We start from the raw sequence: 26,980 nt of genomic DNA, 5'->3' as shown, positions 1-26,980 counted from the left end.
AAAGCATGGTTTTGACAGTATGATATTATCTAAAATCTGCTATTTTTAAAAAACTTTTCTTTAAAATTTAACTTTACCTACAACATCTATTAAATCAATGACAGAAGTCCCAAAATACGCTACTTTGATATATAAATCCAACTTTTTACAATTAGCCTAAAAAAAAATTCTTTCAGAACTAAATGATCAAAGAATTCAATATGATCCATCAGGGGGTGGGAGAGTAGATCATTGAGTCACAGAATATAATTAAAATAGCTGTGTTGTTAATTTTAGAAATAATTTAATTTTGTTTATATCAAAAGAAGACATTTAAGGAAAGAAAAAATTCAAATACACATTTTTGGCAGTTCTGGTTGCTGGCATTCTACCCCCTATATGTAAAAGAATGCTTGTTGGCATTAGGTTCCATCAATTCATTTGTGATTTCTGAATTAATTCTGAAGGAAACCACAACTTACTTGAAGATCTCGCTGAGTGTCTGTGTGCCTGATTTTTTTTTTCTTTCTTCACAGACAAAGCACTTCCACTGGTCATGGAAGAAAGGTCTAAATCCGTGTCTTCTCTGCTTACAAGTCTTGCCTGGGAGCAATGGGAGAGAATGTATACAATCATGAAACAAAATATGGCATTTTCTGAATGCAGCTCACATTACCCCAAATAAACAAACAGGCTCTGTCAAACAACCTTCTTCAAAATGATACCACAATCCTTTATTGCTGCCCAGGCAGAACAAATGCACTATGTCAAAGCATTTTTCACAAATAAGAGTCGATTTTAAAATTGAGGTTTGCTATTTGCGTCTGTACAACAAAAGAAAACATTTTAGTACAGTAATTTTGATGAAAATCAATCTTAAAGGCAACTGATGAAACTTTACACAGTTTAGCATCACTTATTTACCAAGAATATTATTTAATTCTTAATTGAATGTTAGAAATGTCATATTGGATTATGTTCTGCAATATTTATATTTAACACTTATAAGTATTAGTTTTCTCCATAAAATGCCCTGAAATGTCTTTCATTTCACATTTGTATACTATAAAGTCACAAAAGATCTCTACCTTCTCTTTACAACAATTATTAATAAAAATACTATACATTATGTCTATTTTGGGGATAATGGTAAATATATAGAAATTTCAAAATATATTAAGGACATAAGAATTAGGTAATTTATTTCATCTAACATTACCCTCTGAACTTTCATTACTATTTTGGACTAAACCTAAGAGTTGAAAGAATTGTTTCTTGCCCATCAAATATTGTTTTACAGAATGTCTAATATCATCAACTAAAGATTTATCAGGATTTAGGCACGGAGTTGGGGGTAATGCAGTGATGCAAAGCAAAGCAGCTTCAAAGTAGCTGGGACTTAACCCAAACCACAGGATGTTTGAGATCCTGTGAGTAAGCACTGTCTTTGTAATGTTTGATGTGAGAAACATTTAAATAAAGCCATAAAATCATCACTGTGGTTAAAAAGCTGTCCCTATATGATGAGCTAGAAAAACTCATGAAAACAGCATCTCAAGATCGTCTTCTTTCAAATTCCGATGTTTGCCTTCCTCCCCCTTCCCACTTCTTCCCACCCTGACATGCATGACCTTCTCATTGTTAAGCAAGCACGTTTACTATTGCTGCGCTCAGAACAGAACCCATTTTATAATGTCAGCCACTTTTTCATGTACCTGGCTAAGGAATACAATTGTATTGTCAAAATAAAATAAAATAAAATAAAATAAAATAAAATAAAATAAAATAAAATAACCGCAATAGAAAACTGTTTAAAATGAAATAAGAAACATTTGGCTTCCAATATACATTTGTGATTAATATGAAAAGTATCACACATTCTTTCTGAATTTTATTTCAATTTAGTACACAAGAGTATGTGTCTAATGTTCCCTCAGAATAGCTTAATCAATACTAAGACTTTAAAACAAATGAACAACAACAACAACAACAACAACAACAAACTAGTCAAGAATGAGAAGGAAATACCACAGCAATACCACAGTTACAGTGAGACCAGTTACAAAACAAGGAAAAAATGTTAACCACATAGAGGACCTGCCTGCTGGCTAAAGATACTTTAAATGTAAGCTTCAAGATTTTAAAATTAGGATTTATTCGTTTCAATTTGATGACGTAGGTTTACTATGCCTAATAGAATGTAGAAATCCACCTCTCCCCAAATAAGACAATATTTACACGTCAAGAACATATTTTTGAACATATGCCTTCCAAAAAATCTCCAAATGCTTCTTCTGAGCTAGAAAACAATGTTAGTTACTAATTTATTAAGATTATAACAGGGATTCAAATTAGGAGTGAGACTTAACAGGAACACATGATTTCACAGTGGTGCTACCTCACAGCTTAAATGCAAACCTAGAAATGTTAATCAAGGTGCCTCCGTGCACCTGACACAGCCACACATGCATCACTGTTCAGACTCTATTTTTGAAAACATTGGTTTTCAAATTGAACATCATTCTTTCCATTACTGCTAACAATTAGAGAAATTATAAATAAAATACATCTTTTCTTCTATATCATGCAAAATGGACGTACTTAAAAACTGAATATAACTTATCATGCATTTAACACTTATTCTATAAAAATGTATATTTAATTTTAAAACACTGGAATATTAAACATTTTGTGTGATGATAACAGTTTTAAGTTAATGTCAGGTAAGAATTTTTATGTGTAATTCAATAGAAAATATTAAAAAGTAATTTTGTAAAATTGTTTTTAGACTTTTATTTTCAGAACAGGTAACATTTGTAGCCCCAAGGTTTGTAATACTTTTCCTCCATATTCTCGCAATAAAATTAGAGGTATAAATTTTGGAATATGACTTTTAAAGTATGTGGATTCTGATTAATCTCCAATCCAGGCAACTTAATTAAAAAGAGAGACTTTTATTTATAAAAACAAACAAACAAACCATCAAAATAGGGAGTTAGTTCCTTTTTTTTCATAAGCAAGATTTTATTATTTATTTTTAATATTTTGTATTTTTAGAAGTTAAGACATATTAAACAGCACACATAAAAATAAATACCCATTTATTTATTATCCAGATATTTTTTTAAAAGAGAGATAAAATACTATAAAGTTCACTTATAAGCTGTCTTGTAATATGTCTACATATAAATATTCAAAAAATTTAGTATATGTCTAGACATGCGAATGATTTAAAACCACTTTTATCTTTGGTTGCGGAAAGCTGAGTTATGCATACTCCTTCATTCCTCATTGCACAAACCCCTGTTTTTATATAATAAGGCAGAAAAGTCTTGTTATATAACTTTTGAGGGCATGGAAGGAAATTTAAATGTTTACAGAGCTATAATTTACATACAATGAAATGCACAAAACTTAGACATGAATTTCAATCATTTAAAAACATTGTATTTTGAAGTAAGTGAGAACTCTCAAAGTTGGAAAAATTGGTACAGATAATTCCCTGTTTATTATCCACCCAACTTACCCCAAGGAAATAGAACCAAAATATGATTATTAAAACCAAGAAATTGATAGAAGTGCAATACCATTACTAAACCACATATCTTATTAAGACTTCACCAATTTTCACATGTATAAGTTTTTTGGTTTCTTTATATTTCTATAATATTTTATTGTATGCACAAATTTATATAACTACCACTGCAATCAGGACACAGGATGTTTCATCTTCTCAAAAAAACTCCCTTTAGAGTCATACCTTCTTTCCCAAACCTAACCAAAGGCAACTACTAATATGTGATGGAGACATCACTATAATTGTATGTTTTTGAGAATGTTATTTTTGTGAATGAAATCATATAGTATGTAACCTTCTGAGATTTTTTTTTTTTAATTCAGAGCAATGCTCTTGAGATCAAAGTCTTTGTATGTATCAAGAGTTGTTCTTTTTTATTGCTTTTTACTATTTTTTTATTGCATTTCCATTGTATGTATGTACCACCATTTGTTTATTCTTTCACTCATTGAATGAGATTTGGGTTGTTTCCAATTTTGGGCTATTACAAATAAAACTATTATGAACATTTATATATAGGCTTTTGATTAAACATAAGTTCATTTTTCCAGGAAAAATGGTCAGGAGCAGAATTATGGAGTCATATGTTAAGTGTATATTTACCTTTATAAGAAATTAGCAAAATTTTCTCCCATTGGTTGTACCACTCTTGGTAGTAATGTATGAGAAATTCAAATCTACATATTCGTCAGCACGTGGTATTGTCCATATTTTATTTTAACCACTATAATAGCTGCTTTCACAATTTCCCTAGTGATTTATGATGTTTAATCTTTTCATGTGCTATTTTCATCTGAATATTCTCTTTGGTGAAGTATCTATTTAATGTCTTTGCTCATTTTTTAAATTACATTCTTCATTTCAACTATTTACTATAGATAACTACTGTGACAATTAATCTTATGTGATAGCTTGACTGAACCACAGGGTATTCAGATATATTTGGTTGAACATTATTTCTGGGTTTGTCAGTGAGGGTGTTTCTGGAAGATATTAGCATGTGAATCAGCAGACTAAGTACACCAGATTGCCTTCTCAAGTGGGTGGCATCATCTAATCTATTGACAGCCTGCATACAACAAAAAGACCAAAAACGGAAGAATTCATTCTCTCTGTATGACCTATGGAGCTGGGAGACATAGGTCCTCTCCTGTCTTAAGACTGGAACTGACACCATTGGTTCTTGATTCGTTTATTTTCCCACCACCATTTATCTCCTCTATGCCATCTTCCACCTCCACCAACAACCCTCCCCACTGCCATCACCACACTGTTGTCCATGTCCATGAGTTCTTTTGCTTCCTAGGACTTCTGACTCAGACCAGAACTGTACCGTGAGGCTTTCTTAGGATTTAGCTTGCAGATAGCAGATCATGGGACAGACTCCATAATCAAATGAGCCAATTCCTTATAACAAGTAACATATAATTCCTTATAATAAAAAAAATCTATAAAAATACCCTTCTATATATAGACATATGATAGATATGTAGATTAGATAAATAGATGATAGATGGTAGATAGATAGATTGATTTTCTAGTTGAATGGATAGATAGACTAAAGGGCCAATGGTGTAAGTTTCATTCTGAATATGAGAGTCTTGAAATTGAGTAGTATGTCTTATTGTTCTTTATCAAGATTGCATTGGCTATTCTAGGTCCTGTATACATTATAAAGAGATAAGATACAGCCCTGGCCGGTTTGGCTCAGCGGTTAGAGCGTCGGCCTGCGGTCCTGAGAGACCCGGGTTCGGTTCCCGCTGGGGGCGCGTGCCTCGGTTGCAGTTTGTCCCGGCCCTGGTCGGTTGTGCGGGTGGCGACCACTCGATGTGTCCTTTCACATCGATGTTTCTCTCTCTGTTCCTCTCTCTCTCTCCCACTCTACCTGAACAAAAAATGGAAAAATGTCCTCAGGTGAGGATAAAAAAAAAAAAAAAAAAAAGAGATAAGATACAAACACACACACACACACACACACACACACATTATTGTGTGTGTGTGTATATCATATTAGTCAGGGTTCACCAGAGAAACAGATCCAATAGTATGGATACACACACACATCATATATATATATATATATATACACACACACACACACACACACATATATATATATTCATAATAAAGATATATATTTGTGTGTATGTGTATAACCATCCTATTGGATCTGTTTCTCTGTTTCTCTGGTGAATCCTGACTAATATGCCTATCAAATAGATCCTTTGTGCCTCCGTCCAGTAATTCATCCTCAGAAGCAACTACTAAACTACTGTTCTGATTTCTTTCACCATTGGACAGCTTAGTTTTCTCTGATCTTGAACTTACTATAACTACAATCATACAGTAAGTACTTTTCTGTATCTGCTGCTTTAATTCAGTATATTATTTTTTAAAATATATTTTTATTGTTGTTGTTTTTGGAGAGAGAGGAAGGGAGAGAGAGAGAGATAAACATTGATGTGAAACACCAATTGGCTGCCTCCTGCACCCCCTATGGGAGTTCGAGCCCACAACTGGGAAATGTGTCCTGACTGGGAATTGAACCGGAATCTCTCAGTCCATGGGATGATGCTCAGTCCACACCAGCTGGACAGTATATTGTTTTTTATATTCACCCATGTTGCTATGTGTATCAGTTCTTCATTTCTTTTCTTTTCTGAGTATGTATGTTATTGCAAGAATAATCCAGTTAATCCATTCTTCTGTTGATAAATATTTAGATCATTAACATTTTTGGACTTTATCAACATTTGTTTCATTTCCCTTGGGTAAACATCTAGAAGATGAACTATGGCTAATTGGATAGAAGCATGTATAGTTTTACATGAATCTACCTATTTTTCAAAATGGTTATATCATTTTTCACTATATCTGTAATGTATGTGGATACTAGTTGTTCCATATCTTTGCCCACATCTGTGTTTTCTGGCTTTTAAATTTTAACCATTTTAGTGTGGTGTAGTAGTACCTTATTGCTGTTTTAATTTAAATTAATGTCCTTATTAACCATTCAAATATCTTCCTTGTGAACTCAAATATTTTTCAGTATTTTAATGACTTGAGGGTTATTGTCTTTATATTATTGATTTTTAAAGTTTTAAAAAATATATCATGGATACAAGTCCTTTGTTTGACATGTTAGTGTGGGGGAGGGAGTCTCTGCACATGAAGGATTGGAGGTGAGAGGGAGAGGAAAAGAAAAAAAGATTACTAGGAGAAAGAGAATATTATTTTTCTCCCAGGATGTGGTTTGACTTTTCATTTCTCTTCATTTTCTGAATGAGTTTTTCTAAGTGCCAATACTTTAAAATTTGATGCAGTACAATTCATATTTTTTATTTTTTTGATAGATAATTTTTGTATTCTACCTAAGACATTTTTGTTAACCCCAGTTTTGTAAAAAATATCTTCCCATGTTGTTTTCTGAGAAGTTTTAGAATTTTAGCTTTTACATTTGGGCCCATAATTCATCTCATATTCATTTTTAAGTACAATGTGAAATAGAAATGAAGATTCACTTTTTTCCTTGTAGATATTCAATTGTACAGTAATATTTGTTGAAAAAATATTCTTTTCCTCTTTTAATTGCTTTGGTATCTTTAAGCAAAATAAAATAATCTTATAAGTGTTTTAATTTTTCTGGACTCTATTCTTTTCTATTGATTGATTTTTCTATCTGTATGCACATAATATACATTCTTGATTACTGGAGGTATATGGCAGTTTTTAAATCAGGTAGTGTGTATCCTTACTACTTTTTTTCAAGATTACATTGATTAATCTTTGCATTTGTGTATATATATTTTTTTTATCCTCACCCGAGGATATTTTTCCATTTTTTGTACAGATAGAGTGGGAGGGAGAGAGAGGAAGGGAGAGAGAGAGAGAAACATCGATGTGAAGGGACACATCGAGTGGCTGCCACCCGCACGACCAACCAGGGCCGGGGACAAACTGCAACCGAGGTACATGCCCTTAGCGGGAACCGAACCCGGGTCTCTCCGGACCGCAGGCCGACGCTCTAACCGCTGAGCCAAACTGGCCAGGGCACATTTGTATATATTCTTGATTACTGGAGGTATATGGCAGTTTTTAAATCAGGTAGTGTGTATCCTTACTACTTTTTTTCAAGATTACATTGATTAATCTTTGCCTTTTTATATACATTTTAAAATTTGTCCATTTCTACTAAAAAGCCTTCTTGGAGTATACTAAATGTACAGATTATATGTGGAGAATTGACACCTTATAATTTGAGTTTTCCTACTCATAAATATGGTATAGCTCTGATTTTTTTTTTATCCTCACCCGAGGACATTTTTTTGACATTTTGTTCAGATAGAGTGGGAGGGAGGGAGGGAGAGAGAGAGAGAGAGAGACATCGATGTGAAAGAGGCACATCGAGTAGTTGCCACCCACATAACCTAACCAGGGCCAGGGACAAACTGCAACCGAGGTATGTGCCCTTAGCGGGAACCGAACCCGGGTATCTCGGGACCGCAGGCTGACGCTCTAACCGCTGAGCCAAACCGGCCAGGGCTGTATAGCTCTGATTTTTAAAGGCAAAGTTTGATATTATTGTAGGGGGTCTTGACTTCCTAATGTTAACATTTATCCTTAAATATTTTACATTGTGGTAAATGGAATATATATATTTGTACATTTCTAGTTTATTTGTAGATTATATATTTGTACATTATATCCATAAAATTATATATATGTGTATGCGCGCACGTGTGTGTGTGTGTGTGTGTGTGTGTGTGTATGTATTCCCTGCAATAATGGGTTTGAAGTGTAAGAAGGAATACAAAGACCTACTTTAATGAACACAGAGATTTCTTTCCAGAGTGACGGTACCAGCTTCTACTTTCACCAGCTGTATGTGTTTCCACATTGTTGATAGCTCTTTGCGTTACCCAATTTTCCAATATTTGCCATTCTGTTGAATATAGTCATGAAACTTCTTAGTTTTAATTTTTATTCTTCTGGTCATATAACTGAGCATATTTTTTATACTTTTATGCATTAAAACATCATCTCTGTGAACTATGTATATTCCTTTTCTATTATATTTATAATTCTAGTTCTTTTTCATTTGGTTACCTGACTTTATCTTGTTCACTAGCAGGAGTTCTTTTGTATGTAAAAATATTTTTAAAATAGGTTTTATTGATTTAAGAGAGAGAGGAAGGAAGAGGGAGAGAGAGATAAAACTATAGATGAGAGAGAAACATAGATCCACTGCCTCCTGCACACCCCCCTGTTGGGGATTGAGCCCGCAACCAAGGCACATGCCCTGCCTGAGAATCGAACCTGCAACCTCTTGTTGCATGAGAGGATGCTCAAATGAGCCACACCAGTCGAACCAGTTCTTTTGCATTTCAATATTAAGCTATTGTTAGTTTTTAGCATTGAAAACTAAATGTAGCTGTCTATAATCTGTTAACCTTTTCTATAAAATCCTTTACAGAAAGGAATATTTCATTTAACACATTTTTTTTTGCCAAATAATTTGTACTATTTTTATCTTTTTAAAGAAATCTTTCTTCATTGTTAAGTTGCAAAGACACATTTTTTATTTGATCAGTTTTATAGCTTTACTTTTCACATTTTAGTCTTCAAACCTTCTGAATTCCATATGACTGTTGTAAAGGGTGTATATGCTCTATAGATAGCTGATATTTTTTCTTAATGCTAGTTTACTGAATGCCATTTACTAAACAATCTGATGTTTCCTACCTTTATCACATAGTACATTCCAATATAGTCACAGGTCTATTCCTGAACCCACTATTCATATTCATTGGTCTATTTATCCATGCCTGTGTCAGCACCAAAAGTTTACTTTAGCTTTGTATTAAATCTTTACATCTTGTGACACCAGTTGTTATTCTTTTTTCAGAGTTGCCCTATATAATCTTGTTTTTGTTTTTTTTTTATTCATCAATACACATTTTCAAATGAGATTTTTCAAGTTTCTAAAACAACAGCTGTAATTTTGTTTAGAAGAACTCTTAATTTATAGATTAAATTGGGTATAATTGACACATTTTATATGCTAACTTATTGCATCCCTGAATAGTAATCTTACTGAGTGTAGTGAATATTATGATATCCCTCTCAGATCACCTTCAACAGCTGAATCAGATTCCTCCAGCTGCTGAAAAAACTGAAGCCTGGTGGCTCTCAGCTGAGTTTCTCTCTGGAAATGGTCCTTTGCAGAAGAGAGCTTGCTTGCCCAAGTTAACACCCTCTCTTGAGGCCAAGATGCAGGGGCATAATATCCTGGTCTATTAGTCTCAATCTGGAACAGCTCAAAAGGGCTTTTCCACCACAAAATCTCCTACTTCTGCTGCAACTTTATTGCAGTTCACCTTTTCTATCTGCTCGATCCTGCTTCTTTCGTCCCTCAAAGGGGTTGTTCCTGAAAGCCTTCTCCAATAAATGTCTTCCAATCAAATATCAAAATTGCAGAATATGTTTCCTGAGGAAGCTGAACTATATCTGTTTCTGTAGGAAATTCCTGACGTTTGGGGCAGGGGTGGACAAGTTTAATCAGCAATATAACTGTCTAGATCAATAATGCACTTTTTAATATATATTTGGAAACAGGTAAAATGGTATTTTCTTTGCATTTTTCTCATTCATGTCAGTCACACAATACGTTTGATCTTGTTTGAAAAACAGATTTTACCAACACCCAGCATTTATTTGAGTGTTTTATTTTGTCCTACCTCCTGAAAATTAGTAAAGTGGATGATATGTATATTTATCTCTAATATTAGCAAATAACTCTATTGTTTTTTGGTATGCACATTTCTGACATAATTTTTTTAAAATATTTTTTTCTTTATTGATTTTAGAGATAGAGGAAGGGAGCGGGAGAGAGAGATAGAAACATCGATGAGAGAGAACATCGATTGGCCACCTCCCGCATGCCCCCCACTGGGGATCGGGCCCACAGCCTGGGCATGTGCCCTGACTGGGAATCGAACTGGTGACCTCTTGGTGCATGGGTCGATGCTCAACCACTGAGCCACACCAGTTGGGCCTGACATAATTTCACCTGTCAATCTAATTATTGTTCTTTTGTAAATAATCTTTTTCTTTTTTTTTTTTTAGAAATACACACGATTTTATTGTTCTCACGTCAAAGATCAGGTGTTTGAGGGACAGGGGAACGAGCTCCGACGTCAGGGAGGAAGCCTCTACCTTCCAGCAATGAGCAAGACCCACAGGACCTCAGTGACCAAATCCTGCCCAGGAATAGCTCGGAGATGGAGCTGTCCTGGTCGACTGGCTTGGACTTCTTGTCTTTGCCACTCTTGGGAACCTCAGTCCACATCTCCTTCACATTCTCCAGCACCATGTTGCAGTGCCTATCAAAAGCCTTCAAATGGCCCAGGAAGAGCTTCTTCTTTCTTTTTTTTTATCCTCACCCGAGGACATTTTTCCATTTTTTGTTCAGGTAGAGTGGGAGGGAGAGAGAGGAACAGAGAGAGAGAGAGAAACATCGACGTGAAAGGGACACATCGAGTGGCTGCCACCTGCACAACCGACCAGGGCCAGGGACAAACTGCAACGGAGGTACGCGCCCTTAGCGGGAACCGAACCCGGGTCTCTCAGGACCGCAGGCCGACGCTCTAACCGCTGAGCCAAACAGGCCAGGGCAAGAGCTTCTTCTTTGTTGCGACAGTTGATGGGTGTGGTTTTTGACCAAATACTTGAGCACTAAGAGTTGGCCTGTGTTAAACTCCTCCTCTTCCCGTTTCTGCAGCTCCTCCGGGGTCATCTCACTCTGGGGCTTGTGAAGGAGGCTCGTGGTGGTGATGGCTGCCCTCTCAGAACACTGCTGCCTCCTCCACTTTGTTTCTAAAGAGAGCTGTAGATAATCTTTCAATTCACCAATTCTCTCTTTTTTGGTGTCCAGTCCAGACTTTATTTCAATGATAATATTTTATTTCTAGAATTTGCATATCTACCTGTCCTCTAATTAAAATTTGATTAATTTTGTTTTCTAATTTTCTGTCTTTTTTTTTTTTTTTTATCCTCACCTGAGGACATTTTTCCTTTTTTTTTTTTTTTGCATTTATCTTTAGACAGAGTGGGAGGAAGAGAGAGAGAGAAACATCTATGTGAGAGAGACACATCGACTGGTTGCCACCCACACCACCCCAACCAGGGCCAGGAACACACTGCAACCGAGGTACAAGTCCTTAGCCCAGCAGTTCTCAACCTATGGGTTGTGACCCCTTTGGGGGTCAAATGACCCTTCCACAGGGGTCGCCTAAGACCATCAGAAAACACATATTTCCGATGGTCTTAGACACCACTCCTCTATCCGTCTCCAGGCGGGTCCGCCCACATGCAGATGCGCCCACATACAACATGAGGAACGGTATTAAAGGGTCGTGGCATTAGGAAGGTTGAGAACCACTGCCTTAGTGGGACCCGAACCCAGGTCTCTCTGGTCCGTGGGCTGATGCTCTAACCGCTGACCCAAACCGGCAAGGACAAATTTTCTGTCTTTTTATTATGGATGTTAATCTTATGTCTTTGAGGATCTAATAGCAGAGGCAGTTGCAGCTTTTTCTTATTTAATTCTGTTGTAGCCTGGTCCCAGCTGTGCAGTTATCTGTGTCCAGTTCCCTGACACAAGTAGGTGCTTTCATTCCCCAAACCCTGCATGGTTTCTGCTCTAGGCCTTCAGTTCACCCAGTATCTTTTTGGCTTACGTCCTTCCTTGATTTCTTCCCTGTGTCCACTCATGCACATACAGAATGTGTATTTCTGCTCTATTGTCATTTACCTTGTGTTTGTATTCAGCTATACCTCTTCAATATGAAAAAAAAAACAAACACTTTTCAGTGCTATGTATTTGTCATATGTTAATAATCTACCAAATCTGCTTTCATTGCTTTTTAGAAGTGTAGCAATTACATGTAATATCACTTCCTTTATCCTGGAATTTTTGGCATTTTTATATTTCCCATTCTTGCTCCAAAGTGGCCACTTAACAATATGTGAGACATGTCAGTCAGTAATATGTATGGTGTTAGTAAACTGAAGTACCAATTTTCCTGCGATAATCTTCATGCCACTCTGCCAGAGGGGTCTCTACTAAAATGCAAGGAAATATTTGCAGAGTGATTATTTCAAATCTAAATTCTATAAATATTTTCATAAGCACATTAGTTTTTGCTACTGCCTCCCCAGAATGTGCTCCTTTTTCAGGAAAGCTCCTTAAATGAGTTGTTCCTGAGAATGATGAATATAACTGTTCTGGATAATATAATACCAGTTTCTGTTAGAAACTACATCATCTTCTGTTCTAAATTCTACAAAGCAGGCTAAATTATAAACACTTTTCTTGATGAATGTAGAATCTGGCAAGGAGTATTAGCTGACTGATATAAATGGATAGAATCCTAAAGTTAGGGTCACCTGATATATCAATTTTTACCTGCCAAAGAAGCCACATACTTCTGTCATTGGTCAGGGTACCATCTTCACTGGACATCTCTGAAACACACTGAACATTTCATGTTTTGTGGTCTCATTTTTCTAGACTCCATATTGCCCATTCTCTCTGTTTCCATTGGCTTCCTTCTAATCGTGTATAGCACAACTGACTTTAGCAAAGCACAGACAGTTATATTACCTAGAGCTTACACTCTAGTTAGCATGTTTAAAACTTGTTTGTTCTTCAAGCTCTGATAATTTACACTTTATGACTTAAAGTGGGTGAATTCACAATTATTTATTTTTTATTTTTTTAATTCTTCACCCTAGCATATTTTTCCATTTATCTTTAGATGGAGTGGGAGGGAGAGAGAGAGAGAGAGAGAGAGAGAGAGAGAGAGAGAGAGAGAGAGAAACATCGATGTGAGAGAAACACATCGACTGGACTGGATGCCTCTGACCCTTCGGTCCATGGGCTGGTACTCTAACCGCTGAGCAAAATTGGCCGGGGCCACAATTTTCTGAGATGTGAGGGTACTTGGCTGTTTCACTCAAATATTCTCCTCTTTGAATATTAAAAAAAATAATTTTATTATGTAATATCCTGTTAATTTTAAATTAAACACTATAACTTGCTAATATTTTAAAATCTACCATGTAGAATTAATATTTTAGAGTAATATATTTCCAAGTTATACTACAAGTGGAGAAAAAATTTTTATTCTAGTACATAGTATTTTGATAATAACCCAAATAAATACAGTTTGATATCTTCACAACTTACACTAATATATGGACATATCTTAAAGTGTCACATATTGAGCACTTGGTCTACAACTTTTCTGCATCTGTAAACACATTTCTTACCACAAGCTGAACTCTTCCACCATTAAGTACATCTGGATCTAACTCAGGCAAGAAATGATTGCTGCAATGACAAAAACAGAAATAATATTATTACATAAATTTAGAGAAAGAATATGAAAGAAATGCCCTGTGAAAAATTTGAAATTAATTAGCAATTTTAAAAATGTGAATAATAGTTTTCTTAAATAGGGTTATATACAAAGGTGCATACAAATTTACATCTTTCCATAGTCATTTTAAAATTCAATTGGACATAAAACTTAAATTTCTAAATAACACTTTTATGTGACCCTTCTTTGCCAAACACAAACATATAGAGTAAACAAAAATTTGAAAGAAACAAGAATGATAGCTAATAAGTTATAAAAAATATACTTTATTTACATTTACCTACATTATTTTACTTGTATTAAGAGTAAAGCAAAGCTTCCTATTTTTAAAATAGTTTTAGTGTGGCCCTGCCGGTGTGGCTCAGTGGATTGAGCATTGTCCCATGGACTGAGAGGTCCTGATTGGATTCCTGGTCAGGGTACATGCCTGGGTTGTGGGTGTGATGCCCACGGGGTTGTGCATGAGGCAGCCAATGAATGTTTCTCTCACACATCGATGTTTCTCTCTCGCTCTCCTTTCTTATCTCGCTAAAAAAAAAAATCAATAAAAACATATTTAAAAAATAATTTTAGTGTGTTTAATACATTATATCAATGCTCACAATTAACTTCTGTTTAAAAGTAGATCATTAACACTTGGCTTTTCAAGAACTTCCATTCTTGAAAATAATATTTCTTAAAATGTTACTACCTAGTCCTTTATATATTATATTTCAAAGTTGAAAATCTATAAGCAATTGCTTATTGTTGTATCATATATTTATCATTTATTTAATATAATTTATTTAGGAGTAAGGGATATTGTTAAATGGGTAAGCTTATGTAAACTACATTCTGAATTAGTTTTCATTTTTCACATTATCTCTAATAATACTTTAAAACCTCTGAACCATGCCTCTGATATCTGGTTAATATAGAATGTATGCTACAGGTTATATTACATTTTTTTTTATAGTTCTAAGGATTTCTTCTTGTGAATTATACTAAATTGATTAATATCAACATAAAACAAGTTTTGCTTACATTAATTAGAATACTTAGTGAAATAACAAATTCTCAGATGTTGATTTCTTTTATTCCTACTGTCTCTGTTCACAACAAAATGGCATAACAATCCAGATTTTAAAATCTTTCTTAAATTTCACTTCACTCTTTTTTCCATATTTTAAAAGAATCACATTGATAAAATTAACCACATATGAAGTTTTAATTCATATATATTATTTAAAATTTTGATTTTTTTTATATATTTTAACTTGCTGTTAAATTAAGTTTTAACTCTCATAATTGTAAGATTTTGTTTATTTGTTACTAATTTAAGCAGTCATTACCCACAATGCCTGGAAACATTTCCAAAGTATCATCTACATTTAGATTCCATATCAATTTATACATTTAATAAATGCTTAAAATAGCATTTTTTTATTTTTTTTACTTTTTTGGTGCATATATGCAGATAAAATGAAAGTCTTGAAAATTTGTATCAAAAATATTATCTCTGGCCCTGGCCAGTTTGGTTTACTGTTTAGAACATCAGCCCATGGACCAAAGGGTCCTGGGTTTGATTCTCAGTCAAGGTCAATACCTGGGGTGCAGGTTCAATACCCAGCCCCTGTCAGGATTCTGTGGGAGGCAACCAATTTGTGTCTCTCTCATATCGATGTTTCTCTCTCCCTCCTTCCCTCCCTTCCGCTCTATTTAGAAATCAATGAAAAACATCTTCGGGTGAGGATTAACAACAACAACATGGGCTTTTATTTTCTTAAAATTTTGATTCAATGGTTATGCAAATATATGCTTTATATTACATTGTGGTCAGCTAAATTTTGTTCCATCAAAATTCATATGTTGACGTCCTAATCTTCAATAGCTAGAATTTGCCTGTATTTGGGTGCAGGGGCTTAAAAGAGGTAATGAAGGTAAAATGAAGTCATATGGGTTAGCCCTAATCCAGTATGACCAGTGTCCTTGTAAGAAGAGATCTGAATATAGACAACACAGATGAGGGATGACCATGTGAGGACACAATGAGAAGGTGGCCATCTGCAAGCCAAGGCACCGACCTCCAAAGAAACCAAACTTGCTGACTCTTTGATCTGGGATTTGTAATCTCAAGAACTGTGAGTAAATAAATCTCTGCTGTTTAAACCTCCCAATCTGTGGTATTTTGTTATAGCAGCCCTTGCAAACTAATACTACATACATTCATGTAACTAAAATCAATTGACCTGTTTGTTGCTACATAAAACATTTTATATCTTCAGCCTGGTGAGCTCACCTCTATCCTGTGAGAGGGATGGATAAAATACTATAATCTCACTATAAAGGATAGTAAACTAGCATTGAGACACCAGTGAAAATTAGTTACATGACTGGTACAGTGGCAGCATCAGGGTTGAATTATAATTTTAACTGCCAAACACAAATGATAACAAAAATAACATAAAATAGAATGCAACTTGCACTACATATAATATTTACAAAGTTAATAAATACTATGCATTTTATTTTATAAAGTAGAATCTTTTGTGTAGTTGATCTATTGTTATTAAGCATTACAGAAATAGAGTTTCTTACACATCTTAGAATGAAAAATAATAAGGGGTGATTAAATCTATTCTATATAAGAGGACTTTTTATAATCTGGCTTCGTGGTATATTGGCGTTTGGCGACAAAGTCATGTTTGTTTTAGCACAGTTAACCTGGGTTTAACTTTTCAAGATGTGTTTACAGTACAAAAATCTAATTTAAAGGAAATGACCTTACCATTTCACATTTCTGGACCTGGTTGCTTCATGAACTCCGACCTGTGTGTGAAGCCACTGGTATGTATATTCTCTTCTCCTTTCTAATTTTTCTTGTGCCTTGGTGTCCTTGTACATAGATTCTTCTTCCTTAACTGGAAAAGAAATGTGGAAATTTTACTTATTATTTAAAGAGATCAAGTTTTGTCCAAACAGTTCAGTTTAGGGTAAAAATTTTATCACAAGAAAGGGAAAAAAATAATGCTGATTCATAGGAGCTAAATCACCTGTAAGAAAAATGTCAGTCACAAAGTACTTTTTCTGCTTGAGTTTCAAATCCACCTATTTTGAAAAATAAAGAAAATGTTTGAACGCAACCAACATTTTATAAGTGTTTTATAACGGTTGTTCTGTATTTTTATAATTAGAAAATTTAAAGAATTATTTTTGGCAGACAGTACAATTCCTGTATGAAAAGAAGATTTCTCTGTCCACTATGATGTCTTTTCAGGCTTATTTTAAAGTCCAGTTATTCTTTATTTTATTTATTTATTTATTTTGTACATGCCCCTAGTGGGAACGAAACCCGGGACTCTCTGGTCCGCAGGCCGACGCTCCAACCACTGAGCCAAACCGGCCAGGGCCAGTTATTCTTATACTAACTTTACCCACATGTAGAATTTTTAAATACAACAAATGTATTTAAAACAAAATTTTAATTTTATATAAAACTAAGCTTGGTTTGAGTAAGATAATAGTTTAAGTTAGGAATACAATTTCTATCAGGATTATATATGCTTATGCCATAATACCTATTTTAAAGAGGGGGAAAACACAACAATAAAAATGTTTATGGAAAATATGAAGAAGAGAAATTCTACTAGGTAAGAATAAAATATACCAAATATAAAAGAAAAATAATTTAAAAAAGAATACTCTAACCCTTATTTCCAAACGTATATATATATATATTTGTATTTCTAAAAAAAATTTGCAGACACTGCTGCTACATCAATGCCATGCTTTTCAGAGTTAACTGAAGACTTGTTGTTTAGAGCCCTCTTTCATGTACTTGACTTTTTAGGCTGGTTCCTTTTTGGTGGCATTACAATGTTTTGGGACTAAATGGTTTTGTATGTTTGGTTGACAGTAAACCAGAGAAATATACCTGTTGAAAAGTAACTCATGGTAATCAAACTCACAAGAATGTCATAGTTTGAAACCCAATATTTAAAATGTTAATTTATTCATTTGAACTACTCTTCCACCATAGATCCTCATACACAGAAAGTCACCTTATATCTGCAAGTTGTTTGGAAAATAAGTGAAGCATGGTGCAAAGCCTGTTTTGAATGCTTGGTGCATGAGCTCACACACACTCATACGTATACACACAAGCTGAGCATTTGTCATTCTGAAAATGTTGAAGATAATATATCTATCATGTTTTTATCTTTCCTTAAAAGTTGCTGCTACAATTAATAAAATGGCCCTAGTTTTCAATCTAAGGAGAAAATGGAGCAAGTTCTCAAGAAATCTAAAATTTAGGATATTTATTTGTCTAACCTGATAGTTCTCATGGAATCTTATGTTTGCAAAACGGCCACACCCCTTGCATCCTGAGCTGAAGCTAACCTACCCACGTTTGGTATACTGGAGGAACATGTACTTCACATACAAGGGCTGACCACTGAATCCATGAGCAGACACCATTTTGATAAATGGCCTTATAGATATATACAGAAACTATAAATGAGACTCAAACAGAGGGAAGATTTGGTGTTGCCACACCCAGTCACTACTCTGCATTAAGTCTCTTCTCCAGTACAATCCCAGCCTTTTATCTGCTTTTCTTGGTTGACCAGACCAGGTCTGGGTACAGTAACAGAGAATAGTGAGGACTCAGTGATCCTCCCACAGCTGGAAACTTATTCCTATTACTCAGAAAACCCTTTTGTAACAGGTGTACTTTTATTTAAAAATAAAAATGATGCCCTGGCCGGTTTGGCTCAGCGGTTGGAGCGCCAGCCTGCGGTCCAGAGAGACCCGGGTTCGGTTCCCGCTAAGGGCACGTACCTCGGTTGCAGTTTGTCCCCGGCCCTGGTTGGTCGTGCGGGTGGCAGTCACTCGATGTGTCCCTTCACATCGATGTTTCTCTCTCTCTCTCTTCCTCTCTCTCCCTCCCGCTCTATCTGAACAAAAAAATGGAAAAATGTCCTCGGGTGAGGATAAAATAATAATAATAATAATAATAATAAAAATAAAAATGATGCCCTGGCTGATTTGGCTCAGCGGTTAGGGCGTCTGCCTGCAGACTAGAGGGTCCGGGTTTGGTTCCTGCTAGGGGCTTGTATAAATAAATAAATAAATAAATAAATAAATAAATAAATATAATACATGTCTTTCTATTTTTAAAAATAGTGATACATTCCAATAGTCACTTTCAAACTAGTCATTTTGGAAAGTTTTCCTCAACTCTACAACAACATTCTACAAATCTGAAGTAGTTTTACATCAGAACTCAACCAGGATTCTAGGCAACTATCTCCAAGTAAAGATGAAAGATTTCACTGTAAGGTCCAATTCAAATGAACTATTTTAACCCTCAGGCGTAGATTGGTAGACTGGCATGAGCTCAGTGTTAGAAACAGAACAGAGTGCTGACATTGGCTGAATGGGCTCGAAAATACTGCAATTCAAATGCTGCAGGAAGTGATTCTGCTTCGGCTAAGCCATTTCAGGATCACTTCTGCCACTAAGAAGAAAAAAGTAAGATTTACTCTTTTTTAAATTTTTTTTTTATTATCAAGTGCATTTTCTTTATTTTTTATTTTTTATTTTATTTTTGTTACAGAATGTTTCTCCTTTTTTAGCCCATTGACACACACCCCCACCCTGTTCCTGGCTTCGTTGTCCGTGTCCATTGGTTATGTGTACATGCATATAAGTTCTGTGGTTTATCTCTTCCCTCCTCCCACCACCCCTTCTTTGAAACTTGCGGAAGATGTCCTGTGTTTTGCATCTGGTGTAGGAAAAATAGTAGTGACCTGGATTACTTAACGAATTCTTAATTTAGTCAAGCTGCCCAATAAATCTCTCCTTTCAGTCTACAAGAACTGTACCTACTGTGCTTTCCTACTCCTCTGGGTCTTGCTTCATTAGTTTATATCATCAACCTAAGAAAAAGTTCTTCTTTTAAGATTCCTGCTGTCCACTAACTGGGATATTACACATTTTAAAGTTGCTGATAATTTGACAAAAATGTCATATAATATTATCTCAATTTGCATGTCTTTGTCGCTAGTGAGATTTCACATTATTTCATATGATTTATTTATTAACTATAGGTCATAAGTATAAAATATTTTTCTTGTTATCCCCAATAATATGTTGAATCTTACTATTTTTATTTTTAATTGACTATTCATGATCATCTGTTATCACTGGTGCAAATATTTACTCCTGCCTATTATTTAATTTTACTTTCCACTCTACTTTCAAAAGGGATTGTTTTTTCTTCAAGAAAGCACATTTATCTATTTGCTAAATATAGTCTAAACTATAAGCCATTTCCCCTTTATAATTTATAAGTTTATGTCTCCCAATTCAATAAAATCTTACAAAATGAGATATAAGATTTCAGGGACAAATTCTATAACCTTCTAATGTCTTGTGTTGCACACTAAAAGATGTTGGTTAACATTTAGAGAGAGAGAGAGAGAGAGAGAGAGAGAGAGAGAGAGAAGTCTACTCTCTGTCTCTATTTCTTTACTTTCCATTCCCTCCCTAATTTATTGCAATCTCATTTTGTGAAATTAAAATCGTCCTTACTAAGAAGGCCATCCTTGTCTATCACAGTAGAAGAGGTACCCCTCCTCCTAAGGCCAATGCTCTCAATTGTGCTCTGAATCCCAAGTATTCCATAGAATTTAGGATTTATTACTATCAGTATTTTCTTTTCTTTTGTATTTCTAGTATCTCTCAAAAGTGGCTTTATATCTTCCCCTTCTCTGTCTTCTTCCCTAATCAGATGAACTTTTGGAAATAACAGACGAAGCCTGGTTTCTTCTGACTTATTGGCATTCATGCATGCTTCAGCCCACTGCAATATGGCTTTCTCTTCACACCATTTCCCTGGAACTGTTCACACTGAGATCACTAACTCCTAAATTTTTGGGATTATTACAAGTTCTTATCTTACCGACTCCTCTATAATGTTATATAATGCTGCCTGCTCCTTCCTTCTTAAAAGGCTTATTTCCTTTGAAGTTTGTTTCATTACATTCTCCATATTTTTCTCTGATCTTTTGTCTTAACCTCAGTCTCCTTCAAGGGCTCCGCTTTTATTGCCATCCCTTCCAATTCCAGGATTCTTCTCTGGGGTCCTTTCCTGGCTCCCCTTCTTCTTAGGCTATACTCTTTCCTATAGGGGGATATTCATTTAGCTTCAATCACTTTCATTGTCAACTTCTAAAATGTATCTGTTCATAACCTCTCTACGTAGATATCCCCAGATGATTTAAACTGAGCATGTAAACAGGCTGAACCCATGTATCATCCCATCTTTTCCAAGTTGCTACCATGCTGCTACTGTTGTCAAGAAACCAGTGCTGTACTGAAACAGAATTCTTCCTCATCTTCCAAAGGCATATTTTCCTTCCTAAATTATTTTCAAGCTGTCAAATCTCCTGTATTCCTATTGCCACTTTTAATTCCACCCTTAGCTCTTCTGCATTACGGTAACAGCCTTTCACTCATCTTTTTGCTTCTGGTCTTGCTTCAACATATATTGTCTACAACTACAGATTGACTCGCCAAAGTACATATCTAATTATGTTACTTCATAGATTAAACTCCTGGTTCTCCATTGCTTTTGGATAATGTTAAAAAATCTGTGCATAGCACACAGGCCTTGCATTATACCTTCAAACACATATGTTAGGTTCCTGTCTAAATCACCCAGCTAAATTATAGTTACTCAATACGATCTCTTTTGCTTGGGATTATTCACTTTACCACTGAAGTTCTTGCTTCAGATCTTCAGGTTTCAGCTTAGAAATTACATTCTTTGGAGTAAGTCCCTGATATTCCAACACTGCATTCCTTATTCAAAATAGGTTAAGAGAGATCTTTCAAAGGATCTTATAGAGATCCCACGATAACATTTATTATATTATATTTTACTTTCCTATTCAATGTATCTGTTTTGCCTACTAGAATATAAATTAAATGGTACTTAGTAGTTAGTAATTGCGCTCAATAAGTATTGGTGAATAAGGAATAACTGTCATGTTCACTAATGTTTTTTCAGTGCCCTGAGAAATGTAGAACTGGAATTTAGAATTTTAGCTTGTATACAAACTTGTGCATTGTGAAGGGCAACACATATCTAAACACAATTAACTTAATTATTACAACAGAATCTTAACCACTATAAGTCTGAATTAGATTGGAATAAAAATTGACAACTAACTCAGCATCGCCAGCATAGAGGGGAGATAAGGGGGATGGGGAAATTTCTGCGCCGAGTGGTCTGAAGGAAAAACTTTACCAATACCCTAGAAAGGAAGACAACAGTGTCCCAGCTTTCTGAGCTTAGATCACCTCCCCCAGGTAGTGGGTGGGACAGTGGGGACCTCCCACCTTCACCACTAACCCCCCTGCTCAAGTTACATAGGCCCCACAAACCTGAGGCCACCAGGGAGTCACATGCTGAGAATTTGAAGAATGAAGAGGATGTAGATACTGGGCTGTTAGGATTCCGAACTCTCCTTATAATTTCCCGGACCGTCAGATTCTCCCGCTGCAGCTTTTCTTGGACAGTGACTTATTTTGATTCTTTTGAACCAGGAATGTTTCCTCCTACTCCTCTTTCACCTGCCAGGTTCAAGAAACTTACTGGACACTCTTTCCACATGGGCTATAGCACAGCAATTTGAATGCCATTGTAGGTTCTCTTACTATTGCCTGGGGCCTCATGTAAAGCTACACTGAAGCAATATTCCTGGTAAACTAAGTCATGGTTGCTTTGTAATAACAGGCAAGAATATCAGGGCCTACACAGAAGACCAAGAAACTTACTGTTCACTATGTGATTCAAATATCTGTCATATCAGCATTATGGAGGACTTTCTAAAGCACTGTTTTAGAGCCTAGCCATCATCACCAAAATAGAAAAGGTATTTTAATAGTGTGTATATATGTATAATTTTATATACAGTTTTATAATTTTCCTATTTAAATGTTCTACAGTTGGAGTGTTAGTTTTTTTATTATTATTATTAATTAAGCCTTAATTGTTCTCACTGTTTGTACAATTGAAATGACTGTTTAGAAAGTCATTTCAATTTTTAAAAAATGGACGATTTAAAATGCTGTGTTTCCTAGTCATAGAAAACTTACATTTAGGAAAGCGCTGTTGAGCGAAACTGGTCCTTCATGCTAAAGGGGAAGTGAATCTGTGCAGTCTGTAGCTGTTATCTGCTGAGTATTGTTACTGAATAATTGATTTAATGATGTTTCAAAAAACCTGACAATTAAAAGCATCAAATTTAAAAAACACAGGAAAACTTCTCTCTTATTTAAGGCTACTTTATAAAATGTTCACAATGTATGCAATCCTAGAAAAAAGCAGTTCAGCTTTAAAGAAGTTCACCAAAAGAAATAAAGTCTTTTTTTTTAATGGAAATCGTATTTCCTTCATAAAAAGCAAAATAAGTGTTCATTAAACCCATATGCTTTAAATAAATCAGTTTTCTAAATTTTCAATATAGCATAATATCATATACAGAGGGACATTAAGATTCAATTGTCATTTGGGGCACACAAAAAGGAGCTAATTATTTATATTTTTATACTTATGGCAACTTTCCCATGACTATTTTCTTTTCCTTTAATGGCTTTCCCCAGTAATATAATAATAAAATACTCTTAGTTTCATAGATGGAGATGAGTTCATTTCTTTACCAAAAGCTTTTGGAGAACATAGTTGCGTGCTGAGCAAAATGCTTCATGTGATGGAAATATTTTTGGTAACTTTGATAAATGACTGATTCTACGTATCTTATGCTGGATATACTGAAAATGTGATTTACATTATAAAGTATAAGTGGTCCGTATGTGTTTATTAAAAGAAGTTATTGCATCATACCTCACAAATAAAGCACAAATAAAATTGGACTTTGGCATAAATGTTACACTAATAGAATTTTAAGTTCATTAACATTTGTATAAATACTTGTTGATAGGCTGTTGATGGCTCTTCCTTAACCAATCCAATGTGTTGTTGGAATGTTGACAGCACTGGCATGAAACCAATAACTCTCTAAGAGCCATTTGTGTGTGACAGGCAACATCCCTATTCTTTTAAAATATATTAAATATATACATAATTGATCACTAAGGAAAAATGACTTCATGAATAAAGAAGAGGACTGTTTGTACAAAAGTTTCAAAACAGAAATTTTGGGACTACAGCCAAAGCTCTATGTAAGGGTGAAAGGCTAACTGAAGCACTAATCACTCCTTTACATATTTCACTGTATTTTATGGCAGGGAGAGTACAAAAAAAAAAAAGTACTAGAATGAAAAATACTTGCTAGTCCCTGACATTTGAATTAATTTTCAAAATTCATCCGTTTGGGGGATTGGGTGGTACATAGAGTGCATGAATGTTTTTTACGAAAGCAAAGAAAAATAAAAGTGAGTTACTAAATTATATCTTTTAAAATATATGGATTTTGCAAACATAATACTCAATATTATGGAATTGCTATATGTAAGTGAATCTCTGTGGAATGACAGAAATATTATTTTACAAAGTGGATGTTGTACTCATTAACCAGTTACAATGAGTGTCGGCATTAAACTCATTTTCTATTCTACCTGAAAGCATAGGTTTTGCCATTCGTATTGTTCAGGTGATTTGTATCTCCTCATTCATATCTTTATAGCAGAGTACCAATAACACATAAGGGATGGTTCTTTGGTGTCTTCTGTGAGAGCTACACAACTCAAGAAAATAACAGGTTGGTAAAGGCATATGGATATTAATGTATAATGTGTCTCCATGTTTGCTGTTAACGAGGGCTGGGACGAGGGTAAGTCAAGCAGGACAAATGAAATACCTTAGGCACAAATTTTAAGGTGGTGACAAAAACCAAAAACTCAATTATCAAATCAATAACATGTTAATGTAATCTTTTAAAATAAAAATGTAAAAATCTAGGATTAAAAATATCAGTTTTAAATGATGGGGTCAGACAATGATATGCCAAGATCTACTGAAGCCTGAGGTAAAAGGAAAAATCAGTAATATTGATTCTTCTCTACCATGGTATTACCTGATTTACCCATTTCTAAGAAATACTAATATAAGTGTTAATAGGGTATTGTTTTTTAGAACTACTTGTCTAAAATTACTTTCTACTGCCTCCTGTGAACTAGGAATACCACTTAATTTTACATTAGAAGAAGCCCTGGAATTGTGACATGTAAGAAATTAATACAAAATAAATTAATTCTCTAAAGAAGAGACTTAACATTAGTCATCTTTCTATCTGTCTAACAACTGACTTGCACATGGAAGTTGGCTTTTTCACTTACTAGCTATGTAATGTTGGGTAAATTATTTACCTTCTCTCTGCCTCAGTTTTCTCCTCTTAAAATGTATATAGTAATAATAATAATAATAATAATAATAATAAATTATAATAATAGACCACATATAATGTCTAATATATATTAATGATTTAATAACTGGAGACATTTTACTATTTTTTAAAAAATAAAATGAACTCTCTTATGCATAGTCTTATGCCATCTCAACTGCCACATACTAAGACCTACCTACCCTGGAGGTGAGACTATTTGTAGAAGTCTCTAAATCCAGACCAGGAACAAGGTTCCAGGGAGTCACTGGCAGGAGGGGAAGATTCCAGGATTAACCACAAAACTAGACAGAATAATATTCTGGGATTGAGTCCAGGAAGTCCTCATTACCAGAATTCTAAATCTGTAACAGATATTTTTAAATGCATTTTATTTCAAAATATATATGGTTTTTACTGTGCCTTTAATAAAGAAACATTAATTTCCAAAAGATAAGAAGGATATACAGTCCTAATTGATTTGAAGTTATTTCAAATAATTTTTAGCAATTGCTCAGTAATAACCACGACAGAGGTTCCATTGAAATGATTCTCTCGTTTCAGTTTCTCAATTTAATTATTCTTAGAAAATATTCCTCTATCCAACTCACCCTCCCTCAGGGAGTGTTAATATAGTAGGTCATCCAAACTAGAGCCCACCTGATGGAGTAATGCCTGATGATGTAAGTAGGTTGGCTTTTAAGATAATACAGTGTTATTGGCCACATAATTTCTGTCTCCTGTTTTTGGTTTATTTGTTGTTGTTTTTTTTTGTTTGTATGCTTTTGGTATAGTGTTAGACTTCAGGTCCCTGACATATCTAAAAGTTTTTTTTTTGTTTGTATGCTTTTGGTATAGTGTTAGACTTCAGGTCCCTGACATATCTAAAAGTTTTATTTTGGGGTAAAAGAGCATCCCTAATTCTATTCATTTGTGTATTATTATTTGAAGGTAAAATAGAGATGGTTAATTTCCTTTACTAGTTTATTTGAAAAGAAGCCAACAAGTGGTATTATATTGATACATTTCTATAGAGGTTTGATGGAACAATTAAACATTTTAAAATATCACAGTAATAATTGCTTTTTGTAACTATAAAACAGAAATGCTCATTGCACATGTCTACATATTCATAATGCATTTCTCAATGTCTATTAACTATTTTGCACCTGGTCATTGCTATATTTGTCAACCTTTATAATGCAGATATTCTTCTATTACAGACAGAAATAACATCATTTGAAATACCAAATGTATATTAAATATTGCTTGCATTATAAAAGCAATAAATAAATATAATTAAAAATAATTTTTGTTCACACTTTGAAGGACAACATATTAGAGACAAATAAACCTGGTACCAAAATTATTGTTTTCCTTAGGTAATCATTTAAACAAGTATCCCCATAGCTTCTAAGTACATATTCAACTAATGCAAAAATGTAATCTTTTATTATATTATCTTTAAAAAGAGAGATTTTTGTTTTATGTAGCAGAACTTCATTTGTAAATGAATCAGGACCTCCATTTATGGATTTCACTTTTAATTGAAAAAATAGGTAAAAGCATTACCAACCCACTCATATTTT

General features: G+C 34.4%; 1 protein-coding gene across 1 annotated transcript in view; it reads right to left on the bottom strand.

Annotated features, from left to right (window-relative positions):
- Positions 1–411: 411 nt before the first annotated feature.
- Positions 412–26,980, bottom strand: part of LRRIQ1 (leucine rich repeats and IQ motif containing 1) — a 201,070-nt gene continuing 174,501 nt past the window's right edge. Inside the window, exons 23-25 of the mRNA XM_036252998.1 lie at positions 16,766–16,898; positions 13,889–13,949; positions 412–582 (exon numbers count right to left, since the gene is read on the bottom strand). Of these exons, the coding sequence (XP_036108891.1) occupies positions 412–582; positions 13,889–13,949; positions 16,766–16,898 (365 nt within the window). The remainder of the gene's footprint in view (positions 583–13,888; positions 13,950–16,765; positions 16,899–26,980) is intronic.

Source organism: Molossus molossus, unplaced genomic scaffold (assembly GCF_014108415.1).
Source record: "Molossus molossus isolate mMolMol1 unplaced genomic scaffold, mMolMol1.p scaffold_m16_p_10, whole genome shotgun sequence".
In the NCBI taxonomy this organism is placed as follows: Eukaryota; Metazoa; Chordata; class Mammalia; order Chiroptera; family Molossidae; genus Molossus; species Molossus molossus.
Note: the sequence above shows the minus strand (reverse complement) of the source record. Positions and strands in the feature narration are given on the sequence as shown.